Below are 14381 nucleotides of genomic sequence, written 5' to 3'. Positions count from 1 at the left end.
TGCTCTTGTTTGTATTGTGTTATGAAAACAAATATATCAGAGCAAGGAAGAAAATGCGAATACAGAATATGCCTCATATAATTAGTGCTTCTCCTTTTTCTTTTGGCTCCGTTCTCTTACAGGCAAACCAAACCAAACTCTGTATTACTTTGTTTATTAGAAATACTAACTGTATCCTCTAAATATGCATTGCAATTTGCAAAACCATTAGTAATCCTATTGCCTTTCATCTAATATGTAGCTTTGGTTATTCTTACTTCTTCATTAACCTCAGAAAGTTATTTCTCCAGTGCCAGTGCCCTTTTCAGTCCACACAATCCTGGCTGTTCCAATGGCCACACGTACTTCTAGTTGCACAAAAGCTGAGGAGCTAATACTAACAACTCATAGCAAGTTTACGAAAAGTGTTTTAATAATTGATAAATCATCACAATTGAACTGATTGCTCTATCCATAAATAGTAAAGGCTACTCATCACAAAAATACCTCCTCTGGCTTAAAAAGACTTTGAGTTGCAAAGTCCTAGGGCCCGAGAAGAAGTATTGAGGACATGTCCTCCTTCCGCATTGACCTCAGGGCCTCCTCCTTCAGCAGCAATCACAGAAAGCACCCTGCATTAGGCAGAGCATGTCCTAACATAAGATGCCTTTCTGTGGTTATCTTGTGGATCTTGCCACAGTGAAGAGAAGCAGCTGTTTGCTAAATAGCTCCCTCATCTGTTATAAAGATCTATTATTTCTACCCTTACTCAGAAAACAGATTTTTTTATAACATTGTAAGAGGCTTGACTATTGCCAAGTTGATAGGGTAAGCTGAAAACAAGTGCTACAATGAAGTACACATTGACTAGGCTGAAAAGCTGAAAAGCAGATTTGAAAACTGGGTTGGGTGAGCAACTAAGCTAACTTTAGTAGGCCAGGGCTGAGAAGAAACAAAACAAACAAACAAAAGCAAGCCGTAAGCTATGATACTTTTGAAGAAAGTACGTAACAGAGAAAAAAAATAAGAATCAACAAATACATGTTAGTTTTGGGTGGGAAATCATTGCTAGTAATGATGGTGAGGCTCCCTGGATAGAGTGAGATGCATGTTAATAGGCTTAGAGATAGAACTAAAATGAATAAACTCAGGCAACCTGAAGCCCAGGCATGACAGGACATACCAGCATATGAGAGCCTGGGGAAAACTGGCAATTACAAGGTAGACAGGCACAAATGAGATCCAGTGACCTGTGCAGGAATTACAATGAAAGGGAGAATAATATCTAAAGTATGTTATGCCACCTCTGCTTTTTCCCTTTAGACACAAGCACTTACATATACAAATGCCTGTGGAAGGACCTGTCTGCTAGAGTATTATCGGACTTTATGGTCTAATAAAAAAGCAGCAGTTGAATAGCTGCCTAATTTGCCGCTGTCTCTCTGTAAAAGATAGGACAAGAACTTGCAAAACTTGAAGAAAGGCAATTTTATTCTGCGAAAGCCTCAGGAGGGCTACAGAAAATACTGATGCAGTTTGTGTGGAATACTTATACATTGTTAGCACCTTCATTGCATATGCAATTAAACACATGGTAGCACACATTTACAACCTAATTAATGTAATTAGGTACATAACAGTTAAAAAAAATAGTATTAGACCTCAATAATATTGGACCTGAAGACCATGAGGCCATACTTTATTTTTTTCAGTCATATCTACTGTACAGCTTTTGCCTGTGATAAAGAAAGCTAGCGTAATTTAACAGAAAGTAGCTAAATGTAGGTCTTGGAGAGTTTGTGCTAGAGAGTGTCAAGGCTACCTCAATGCAGCTACTGATGTGAGGCTGAAGAGGAAACACACAACTTGCTTTCCTGAATGAAGTTTAAGAGCTCACAGTTGTGCAACTCAGATAATCCCTAATGAACACAGTTTGTGATCTCCACTTTTAATTAGCTATTCATTTGACAGATGAAGATTACAGAGCACCCAAAGGCAAGTCTCTGTAACCAGCCAGCCTGGGAAGGCTGAACAGAAAACAAACAAGCCAGTTGTAGGCAGAGAACTTCCATGTGACTAGCAGAAGAAATCACTTCAGAAAACTTTACAGACAGCAAGGTGAAGAGAGTGAGGTGAAATCAAAGACTTCCCGCCTCCTTGGATTTGTGTGATGATATCATAGAGAATTTAAAACCTTGGCACAGTAGAAGAATAGCTACATTTAAGCAAGTGAATTGTACGTGTGTACGTACAAATGCAGACACATTGTTTGTGTGTTTTCAAAATCATACACACAAGATAGAAGTTTAATGATTCAAAGAGCTATGCAACCCCTCAAATGAAAGTTCCAGGCTTGATGCAGAAATTCAAAGCTATAATTCTGGACTTCTGTTGGTCCACATGTTTAGGTAATCACAGCAGCCTTTCCTGACCTTTCCAATCTGTTAATCTAAGAGCTAAAAACATTCTGGCATTCAGTATGCCAGATAAACAAAGCCAAACACTGGAAAACCAAGCTTACCAATAAGAATACCAAGAACACAAGCAGTCCTTCCTGGCATTACTCTTGAAAGTAAAGAAGTGTTGGGTGGGCACAAGGGCTGTGCCATCTCTGAAATGTCATGAGAACATCCCAGTAGCAGAGAATGAATGGGTAAATTCTTAGTGATCTTTGGCAGGACTTGTCAAGGAGTTTTCAAATGCTTCTGGTTTGAAATGGATGAAGGATTTTGGGCAGACAGCAAGCACTCAGACTATTTGTACCTTCCACTGTATCTCTTCCTAGACCCTTCCTCCTGCAGTAGCAAAAAAAGTTTCATTTCCTACCACCCTCTCCTAGTTGGACAGTTACTTCTTTTCTGCAAGATGAGAGATTAGTGTTACTGAAAAGATGATAAAAAACAAACAACAACAAAAAGCCATTTGTGAGAAGTACCCAAATACAGATCACCATGTCTATGCTAAATGTAATTTTTCTCTAGCAGTGGGTCAAATGAAATTAATATCTCTGATCATTACATCAAACTAAAAATGCCAGTAACTGTCCCTGAGCAATCAGTTTGCTATAAGTAATATTACCTTTAAAAAGAAATTACAGTCTAGTTTAAAAAGAAAAAAAAAAAAAAAAGAGTGTGAGAGAGAGAAAGAGATAAATAATGTACTTCAACACCACTTTTCTAGAAGTACTATAAAAACTGGATTTTACTGGAACCCATTAAGATTTTCAGACCTTGAAACAGCATGAGGTTTCAACAGTCTATTTAATACAATTTGGTTTTGCACAATGTCATTTGGACAACATCATTACAGAATGCTTCACAATTAATTACATTCAAATAGCAGCTTCTATCCCCAGTGGAGAACGGGATTAATTGGGTCAAATGTAAATATGCGTTTCGTGGATCCTACTGAACACTTGCCCATCTCACCAATTTACCGTGTAATTTGATGCAACTGGTGTGTTATGCTCTGGAGATGCACAGAGCAAGCACGGTTGCAAGCTAGATTGGAAATACACTGATACAGCAGTGTTGATATTCTTAGCCAACATTATGTTTGGCTGTAAAAGTATGACCCTTCCATTCTCTTGCAGAAACACTAATCTGTATTTATTCATGTTGAAATTCTTTTCTGTTGAATTTAAAACTTAGGATGGAATTCAGAACTGATATAAAGTATTATGATCAGCAAGGGATCAGAAGTTTTTCCCCTCCCTGATATCTTTACCTTCCCCTTGGAAAGAAAACTAACCATACCTTCAGTGAGAAACCCTGAGATTAGAGCCTTGTTTGGTCTGGATTCTGGGCAGGAAAAGACTAAATATAAGCTACCCGTGTGGGATGAACAAAGTAGCCAACATGGGACAAAATTTGACCGCCTGTTGGCAAACCTCTTTTCATGACCAAAACCTTGGGACTATGATGTTTTTTATTGCTCTATGGAGTCTCAGGAAGGGACAATTTAAGTATACTCCTTCAGTCTTTTTCAGTTTTGATCATCAAATGTTTTTTCAACATTTTTTTCACAGAATTTTTCATGAAATAAGGTAGCCCAGAACATACTCAATGAAAGAATCACTGTATCTATAATAATCCAGAAAACAGAAGTTTGTGCTTACGTCAGGTAGCTTTTGAAAAAAAAAACACATCTTGTTGCTTTAAAGCATCAAAAATAAGAACACTGATTCCTGTCTCTTTTTTTAGCTTCCTCTGCCCTATTTTCGGTTTGCACTCTCCCCTAGGTATAATAAAAAATGAGACATTTGCACCCAGCCGGGGAGTACCTTTCATGAGCTGGAAAACTGCAGAGTTCATTTCTGGCATATTTCCTGCTGTTCTTGAGTAACTATCAGGACAAACTCACTCCAGTGAATTGCAAACTTCAGTCCCCAAGGCTTGTCAGTTCCAACCTGATCTTTTCAGCCACTGCATGCTGAGTAGGTACAAGAGAGGACTTGGAGCTTCTAAAGCAAGAGTAACACTACTGAGCAAACAATAAAACTCTATCAGGTACACCTTCAGGCTTCTCTAGTCTTATCAGTCCCAGGTGGCATAGCATACAGCTATTTCATAGTTCCAAATCTGAAATCTTGAGACTATTATTCTGCAGCTCCTTTAAACTTAGTTCTCTGACCCTTATGTCCTATTCATATCCTAATATTAAGGAATCATGTACTTTCAGGCTGGTCAGCGTGAGTCTTTATGGTGCATAATGTCCTGGCTGCTGTTTTTTGGAGCAGCACCTGGTCCCTCCAGTATGATTATCTTTCCCTTTCTTCCAAAGGATACTTTGTGTTGCCCCGTTCTGATCATTTCAGTAGATACTAAGATTCATCATTTTGCAATCTTACCAACTCCCCATTGGTTCTCCACTTATCTGGTGCCCACTACTTATAGTCTGCCTTTAATTATAGAATGTTTAATGCACCCAATATCTGAGACCTAATAGGGTCTCTGAGTTCTCTCCTTGAAAGTATGGCTGTCCTTTTTTAACTCTATGTCTTAGTTTCAAGTGAAAAAAAAACAAAACAAACAACAAAACACAGTTCATCATCATATATCATCTGAAGCTATATTACCATTAATCACAAATACTTGTTCTTTGTGAGTTTTCCTAGCTTCCCTCCTCCTACACAAGAGAAACTTGAATTCCACTTTTCACAAACTTATAAACTTCACAAACTTATAAACATTCCCTTACAATCAAACAAACAAAATAGTTCTCTATTCCACTTTGCCTCTTTGTCTGCATTTGTTTTTTACTGGAAAATCTCCATTTCCAGTAAGCTTAGTCTGTTCTGCTGATTACACAGCGGATTCCACCCCCAAGGCTGAACACCTTCTTTCCCTACAGATTACTCTTCATTTTAGGACTCACTGTGAGTCTTGGCTCGTGCCCAGAGCTAGTCTAAAGATTTCTATCAAGGTGTTCTTCTAGTTCAAAATGATGCTTTTGTTTAAATATTTGAAATCCCTACGGCAATTCCATTCAATAAATAATGAAGATACTTAGACCTATGTTAACTAGGGTCATTACTAGCCTATTCATGCTCACAGTACAAAGGCAAACAAGGACATTCAGATGAAGCTGCAAGGTGACACAGCAACACGTTGAAATGTATTGTGCCTATTATTTAACTGGTTCTGTGCAGTTGTACAGACTACTTCTTCAAGCTAAATTATCTTTTTGGTTTCTTTACCTTCTGCTGGATTTTTTTTCTATGCATTTACATGAAAGTGCTAGTGTAATTGCCCTGGAGAAAGGAAAGTAACTGCAATATCTTGAGGGTGTTTGTCTACAGCAAAAACTACCTGATCTTTAATCTGCTAAGTAAGCAAGATGTCAGAGAGAGTGGAAGCCATTCAGGCTTGGACTCCTATTTTTCACAATGAAGCTTGTGTGTTAGAGCTTGCTCTGTGTGCACCAAAAATAGCTCAGCAAGAAGGGCTTTCCTTGAGCACTTCCATTATTCACATGATGCGGCATCTTACATAACGCACACCCTGCACGTTATCCCACCGAGTGCTGTACACACAGATGCTAGCGGACAAAAATTTCCATTGGGGACAGTAGTACCAAGTGTTTTAAAGGCAAAGGCAGGCTGTGATTTTTTTAGCTGACAGGTCTGGAAAATAAAAAATAGTCTGGGTTTCTGACAGTGGGATTTCGGTGCGATTAAAATGACAGCCTTTGAAAATCACAGTTGTTCAATATGTATTTCTTCTCCCTTTCAAAGATGGAAATATTTCATCACCTAGATGTGGCAGCATTTTTTTGGTGGCTACCTGCCTGCCCATGGGCAGGCTCTATCCAGAGATCAGCAGTTCTCTTGACCATTTGGCCAGGTACCTCCTCCTTCGCTTAGCAGAGTTATCTTTTGCCATTGTAATCACTAAGTCTCAGTCCCAGCTCTGTCATTTGAAAACACCATTTGTGCCTCCCTCTGCTAATCTGCATGCATCTGAGCCCCCCTGGTTGCAGCACTGTTATTTGTATTGCTCCATGTTCCCTACACATGAGATTAAATTCTGTCACAGCCTCCAGCTGCACAATTTTTTTGTTCAAGCTGCCAAGTATTGCTTTTAATACTAACATTCCCAAACTTAACCCCCACTCTTGGTCATAGTGTAATTCAGGAAGTCATATTTGAGACACTGGTATAAATACTCGTGGACTGTGACTCATTTTGACTACTGATCATGTAACATAATAATTACTGTTTTCCAAAAGAGATGATAGAGGCTGTGTAAATAGAGCTCTGCTTCACTAGAAACCCATCATTTTGAAAAATAACCAAATCTTCTGTGATTATTACAAATAATATTTTAAAAAGAAGTTGTTTTTCTTCAGATGATCTGGCACTAAGCAAATTTAGACTTCAATATAGTGCAACTGTATTACATCCTCCATTCCACCAGACTCATGGCTTTTGCAGGCTGTACTCTCCCTATACAAAAAGTAATATCATATTGTACAGCAAATAAACAACCATTTATTTCAGCAGTGAGATATGGCTACTGTTGAGTGCATTTCATTGTGAGCAGGAAGACTACACAGATCTTTAGGATGAGCACTGAATATTTCCTCCAGCAGAAACAGTGTGGAGAATGCAGATAGGCTGAAGGGCTGAGGATACAGAGTTTCATTCCTTATGGAAAGTGGCAACAGGTCCTGAACTGGACAACAGTTCAGTTGTTTCTAACACAGGGATGGGTGAATTGTTCAGTTGTAATTACAAGTTTTGGACAGTCAGCAGTACAACCTAAACTTTCCTGGAGAAGCATTAACCTTCCTGAATTCTGATAGTCTCAGATTTCTCGTGCTTTCATACAATGCTGAGGAGGTCACACCACTATGAGGAACACAACACAGCAGTAACAATAATGAAAGCAGGGATGAAGGCTTACAAAACTGAGAACAGTTTTGAGGATCAATCTACTTAATTCAGGAATCTTGACCTGGCATGTCTTGGTGTCTATTTCTTCAAACTAGCTCTGAATAATGCAGTGTAAGTGCTAAACCACCTCCCTTTTCTTCTGTGTCTTCTTGACTGTGCCAGTCATTCACCTTTTTTGTGACTTTTAGGTTTGTATTCTCCATAAGCCCTTAGCTTAGTAAGCAATAACTCAGAGAGCCACAAACCCTGCTTGGGAGGTGTCTTGTGGGACCACAGGATGTATTCCTTTCTGCAGATAAATGTCCTTCTCTTGAGCAGAAAAGTACCAAGCTTCATCTATGACAACACTGCTCCAGGAATCTCCACCTTACTAGAGCAAATCACTTTCGTGGTGGGAGTTCTTTAGGGGAAATCAACTCCAGAACATCTTCAGATCTCAGGATTTTGCAGCAAAAATAGTACAGAGATGTGGTCCCTCTTTGTATAGTGCTGGATGTGTGTGTAATACACGATATTAAGAAGTAGAAGTGATATTTCCGCCAGTTTTCTGCAGTCAGAGAGTAGCTGGGTTTTAAATGAACCTAGCTGGACTAGTAGCACTATGTGACTGATCAGACAGACAATAGCAAGTCTTTGTTTGTACTGTTTTTTTTTTTTGGAGTTATGACATCAGCTTCCCAGTGGCAGCATAGTAATATCGGTTTTACCCCTAAAACTTTCGTGCTTATGTTCATTTTTGCCTATGGGTAAATGTGATTATTTCTACAGTAGAAAGAATGCAGAAATGAAGACTCTCTTCTGCTGTTTGCTATTGTTGCTCTTTAAGTGAATGATTTATTGCGTTGCAAGCCCTCTAACATAATTTCGCAGTGTAACAGGATCTGTGTTATTTGCTTTGATTTTGAAAGCCAGTAATTCCCCTAGCAGTGAAGAAAATCCACTAAAATAATCTACATCTTATAATCACATAACTTTACAAACCTTGATCAAAGTAAGAGGCCTATTACAGCTCAAAAGCTATTTGGGCAATGATGTTTTAGTTTTGGAAAACCAGGTCCTGAAAAATTTAAATTCTAGTCCTTTTTTATTTGAACGAATGGATTTCATTTCTCTGCCACCAGTAGCAAGCAATGAGCAGAACACTAAGCTTGTTTCTCTCTCCATCACTGATTTTATTACTTCCACAACTCACCCGTAATCTGGATCTATCAGTGGCTATCATATTGCTTCAGATCTACTACACATCACACTGTGTACAGAATTTCAGCCCCATGGCTCTTCTCAAAACAAGTTGGAAAAAAACAGTGAAATACATTTTTTTTCCTTCATACTCCACTAGACAGTGTTTAGGACGTGACAAGAAGGTACACCACAGGTTGACAGTTGAGAAATAAATACCATACCAGTAAAATGCATTTCATTATATGTACCTAGTTTGGTTGGAATGCAGTCATCTGAAAGATGACACAGTGTGGTATTTTCTATGTCAAAGCACTTCCTATGCTCCTGCACAACACTTGGTCCCCTAACTCCCACCCTCCCCATATATATACAGGGCCAGGGTACAGAATACACATACGCTTTCCTTAGGTTTGGAGAAGAAACAGCACAATCCAACCATGGAAAATAGCAATCATAAGGACGGGCCACAAGAACATGCAACATGAAATTGCTGTTCATGCTGGGGACAGTACTCTATATATTGTGTGGGATATTTAGAAAAGAGAGTGCAAGAGGCTACTGGCGATGTCATGAAAATCATCCATTCTGCTGATTTATGACATCATTGCACATACTAAAGCTCTCTCTTGCTTTCTCTTTCTTACTACAGTTTTACCCTCAAACTTGAATTGCCGATCTGATTCACTGTCCCGTAAGCTGATGACTCTTTTCTTTGCAAGCCATTCATGCGCCTCACGGAATCGACGCTTTCATTCCCAAAAGTCATAGTCTGTGCCTGTCCCCAGAGTGTCAGCATACATAGCAGCAGCAAGAATAAGAACAGCACAATGGCAACACAACAACACATACATAACACGCAAAGAGAAGAATTGGCTCAGTTAGAGAAGACCATCATGCAAAACAATGTGAACCACTTTCAAGGCAAAACAGAGAAAATCGTGAAATTTTACTTTTTACTTCTTTACTCAAGTAAAGAGACGCAGAAAATGCTTTAAAAAGTGCTGGTCTCAGTATCATCATTCCCTATTTTGAAATTTGTGCAAGCAGATTCATAGAAAAAATAATAGAAACCCTGTGCAAACGGATAAGTGTATCTTACACCAAAAGAGTGTTATCCAGTGCTTAATTAGGGAATCGTCCATTTTGTGTAGAATCAACTGACTTGAGTGGTCTCTTCAGATGATCAGGTTTCAAGTATCTTTCCCTTAATAGTCACCAAAATAATCATTCTGACAGTAGGTGAATGACTAACCAAAACCAAACCATAATCAAAATCTCATAATTTTCAAGTGACATTGTTGCCATACTATTACTTACCAGTAGTGGCATCTTGGCAACTAGTTCACTTTTGAAGAAGACATCATACCCAAAACTGAAATTACAGACTCCATACATCATCTTCTGCTGTTGCATCGTTACTGGAAACAAAGGTTTCTAGTGGCAGTGTATCTGCCATGTGTGCCTACAGACAGGCAAGCATTTCTATTCCCTCTCAGAATCTGAATGAGAATCTCAATTCATCTGACAACAGCATTAAATCTGAGGACAGTACTGGATTGCTTCCCAGAGCATCCATCAAATATTCCATTAGCTACAGAATAATTATTAGACAGACCTGTCAAAACACAAATGCCCTATGCCATTCTTGTTATTGCTAAAGTAAGGAAACCATTATTAGCAACTTGAAACTCGCATGTGACTCAAGTGAATATTTACTTTGCCTAGCAATTGTTTCTGCGGAGATACAAACCTAAATGTTTCTGCTGATTCTGAGTTCCAGTGAAACAAATACAGGAAGGACGCTATAGCTGTGGGAATTCATCATAAATTGACTAAAATTCAGTTTGATGTCTATTCTTGCCTTTTCTTTTAACAAATAAGAAATCAGGAAACACTGACAGACTTCTTAAAAATATTTCCAGACTGATATCGACATTAAAAACAAGCCTCTCTTCTACATTTCGGTTGGTATAAAATTATATAATCATAATCCTCACAAAACATTCTTTTGTTAAAAAACTGAAGTTAGTACCAGTAATAACATGTGAAGTTGCCCTAATCCTTTTCTTTTTTCCCAGTGGTTAGGTTTGCTGATTTCAGCAGGGAAATACTCTGCTCAGTGCTGGTTTAGAAGTGAGGGCAGAACTGCTCATCACACCTACAGGGGACTATGTTAGAGAATCTCCAATTTTAGCAAGAAAAGACACTAGAAAAGACAGGTCTTAAGCATATGCTTATTAGCATTTATGTTAGCATTTCTGGATGAATTCAGAGAAATAATAATGCTAGTATGCTGTCTGTATCATTGTGTCCTGTTGTTCCTTATCTGTTAGTTGGCGCCATATAATAACAGTATTTGGGGATTAGAAGAAAACCTGAGGTCAGTCTAGCCTAAATAGCTAATAAGTGTATGGGTAAAGGTACAGCTGCCTCATCAATTTTAAGAAGAGAATAAAATTTTTGGAATCAGTGACCAGTCTATTGACATTTATTGATATCTTTATGAACTGTAAATAAAGCCAGCAGATAATTTTCAACTCCTTCTCAAAGAATAAATCACAAAAAATCAACATTATAACGACACTGTCCATCAAGGGCAAGAACTGAGGTGAGAAATCAACCTATATGTCAAATATACTGTCAGGGTAAAGTTGGGCACCTGGAGTAAAGGGCAACTATACCTTGTTTTGTCTTCTTTGCCGTCTTCGAAGCCTCAGAAACTCCTTGTGCTGCCGTGAAACAAAGTTGACTGCTGCATATTCCAATAATGCAGCAAAGACAAAGAGAAGGCACACGGCCATCCAGATGTCAATAGCTTTTACGTAGGAGACCTAGAAAGGAGAAGAACACAGCATATTTTGCATTCCAAACTTCTTCATAAACTGATGTGAAAAAGTAAGCACATTTCTGCATGTCATGAGATTCAATTGTTTAATGATGTAGGGCTTTTTGTTTTGGTTTCTTTTGCTCATTTTGGTTTGTTCCCTTATGTGTGGCCACATGTACAAACAATACACAAATTATGAGCAACTGCCTTGCACAAGAGAATCAGAGTTTGTCTAACAATCACAGCTCCTCGTATATACCCCAAACCCCAGTTTATCGGAAAGAATATGAATATAAAATCAATTGAAAAACCACCCTAGAACAGTTATATTTATTGCCTTTTTTTTTTCCTCTTTCATGGAGCAATATTATATCCATCATCATATTAATTAGCTACATTTGCTATCAATAACCTGAAAGTAAACTCTGGGTACTGTATCTTAACAATTGATCTAACTTCATTGATATATGTGCTATTAAATATTCAGTCACAATCACTTGATCTTTATCCAATAACTCTGTAAGTAAAAATAAAGCTTCACAGACATTATCTAGAGTAGAAATATCTAAGTACTATATGTCTTTGTTATAGTACAAGCCAATTCTGATTCGAGTTGTCCACAATAAAATCAGATGTATTAAGCATTGTAACGCCACAAGATTTTTTGTCACATTACTCACAGCAGGCCAAGTATCAACCAATTAATGAGCTGCACACTATCCATATCAAAGGTATGTCGGCCTCCACAGCTACGTTTGGTCTCTGTCTTTCTTTGTAGTCCTACAGTTTTTAAGCAAAGATCTTATGATTAGGAAACAGCAGGATATCGCTTCTGCTTATCAGGTACTCTATCCAGGGTGGAATTATAATTATCTGACTTTTGTGTTTGCAAAGTACATGTGAGCTAGATACCTAAACTCCTTTGATATAAATAAATCAAGGAATGAAGAGTAGTAGGCATTTCTAGGATGCAGTACATCTGAGCTGTTTTAGATGTGTACTTCAGGATGAGATGACTAACACCTACTAGCATTTTTTGTCTTCAGGTTGGTATGTACGAGCTTAGAACCTCATGATGTCAGCATAGATGTGTGGGACTTTACACAGCTGTCTAAATAAAAGCATCACATACTTCCATCAGGAACTTAGCTATCATTTCCTAATCCAGCAGAGCACAGATCTCTGTTATCAAACAAGCTGGCTCTCTGAAGATGGTTCACATACCCAATATCATCTCAAAAGGCATCATCACACTACTGAATTAAGATAAGAAAGATGGACAGCACCAAACTCTGAAAAACTATAATAAACAGGTATATGATGTCAGAACAGTACTCTGCGGAGCAAACAGTTCAATGCTGTCAACATACACAGGACTCAGACATGACAGAAGAGAACAATGTGTTCTGAATCTTCTAGTCCAATATTTAGTAGACACAGTCTCCACCAGAGGAGACTCTCCTCTCACCCTAAGATGTTTTGCACACTCTATTAAAAATGATCTTGCTTTCATGCTCATGGCTACCATTTAATGATGAAGAGAAGTACCTCTATCTCTGCAGATTTTTGCTCATGATCACCATGTGCTGGAATGGCACTGTATTTTTAAAGACTGTAGAACACTTTTTGTTAACGCGTAATGAAATACACTGCACTATGTGCTCCAGCAAGCAATATGAGAGGAGAAAGTAACATTTGAAACCTTGCAGGAAAGATACACAGCTCCATTTTGCAGATCCTGAACACTGAACAGGATATTTCATAGGAGTCAAGAATTGCTATTCAGCCTGCATTAGGGAAGCACACACTGCTGCCAAGACTATAGTCCGTCTCTGCACTGTAGTTGGTGCCCACTGCAAGGTTCATAGGATCACATGCCCAGGCTGAGATAAAGAGGAGCATTTAGCAGGCGAAGGTGATACTATGGATCTGTGCCTTTCAGTTAGATTCACCGCAGGCATGCAGTTCTCTCTCACAAGCATAGAAAAATGTTACAAGTTACTTCTTGACTGAGCAGCTGTGAAACCCAATGAAAACTCTGCAGTATCCAAGACATTCTGTGCCACAGGCTGAAGCTCAGTAGGAATCAACTCACTGTAATTTCTGTAAAATGCAGCTGAGTTTATGATGTTTGTTACCTTCCTTGAAGGGGAAGCTTGTTTTCCTTTACGAATGCCTTGAGGAGACATAATAGACATGCATAAACAGCTGGACTGTGATGCCAGAGACAGCACAATGCAGGGAGCTGAAACCATGAGAATCAGCATTTGTGACTGCAAATCCTGTCCTGGTGGGTTCATAGCAGTGATGGCAAAATAAAAAAGGGAACCCTGAGTTAGACTTCCAGCCACTGACAGCGCTGCCATAAATGGCATCCATATTGCTGAGCTAGATGGATTATTTTAACTCCAGGCTGCTGGTCTGGGATTACGATATACTTGGCAGGTATGTAGCTTGTTTTACTGTTTAGTCATTGCTGCACCACAGAACAGCTTTAAGCAAGCAAACGATGAAATTATTTTCAACAACACTATAAAAACAGAAATATGTAAATTCTATAATAAGTGAAATCTAACTCCTTCGATTCAAATTATTTTTTTTATGATTTTATTTATATGTCCTTGATATGTCCAAAATTCTGCTGCTAAAAGCCTAAAAGTCTATGCAGCACTCTGAAGCAAGACTTATTTCTAGCCATTCCTGTGCCTGGAAAACTGTGGATCTTTCACATCAAGGAAGTCTTCCTCTGGTGTACATTTCCAGGGAAGAATTAAAGTGGGTGACCAGATTTAGAATGAACACTTTGGTATCTAGAACATGAACAAAGTAAAACATCTGGGTCTCTCTCTGCTCTAGCTGAATGTCACCTATCTTCCTCCCATCTGGAAAGGGCCACAGCCACCAGACCACAGACCTTTGAAGTGGGCTTCAATCAGCCACCCCTGCTGAAACTGCTACACTTTGTATGAAAACACATGAAAATACATAAGTTTAGGA

At 38.6% G+C, this 14381-nt stretch overlaps 1 protein-coding gene across 2 annotated transcripts in view; it reads right to left on the bottom strand.

The window, feature by feature from the left end:
* The window catches only part of GLRA2 (glycine receptor alpha 2), a gene marked incomplete at both ends in the record, with an annotated part of 126242 nt that overhangs the window by 15662 nt on the left and 96199 nt on the right, over window positions 1-14381 (bottom strand). For both annotated transcript variants that reach the window (XM_079549490.1, XM_079549489.1), the window contains one exon: window positions 11239-11388. In XM_079549490.1, the coding sequence (XP_079405616.1) occupies window positions 11239-11388 (150 nt within the window). The remainder of the gene's footprint in view (window positions 1-11238; window positions 11389-14381) is intronic.

This window comes from Tetrao urogallus (genome assembly GCF_951394365.1).
Source record: "Tetrao urogallus genome assembly, chromosome: 1".
Taxonomy (NCBI): Eukaryota; Metazoa; Chordata; class Aves; order Galliformes; family Phasianidae; genus Tetrao; species Tetrao urogallus.
The sequence above is the reverse complement of the archived record's forward strand: the minus strand, read 5'-3'. Positions and strand labels throughout refer to the sequence as shown.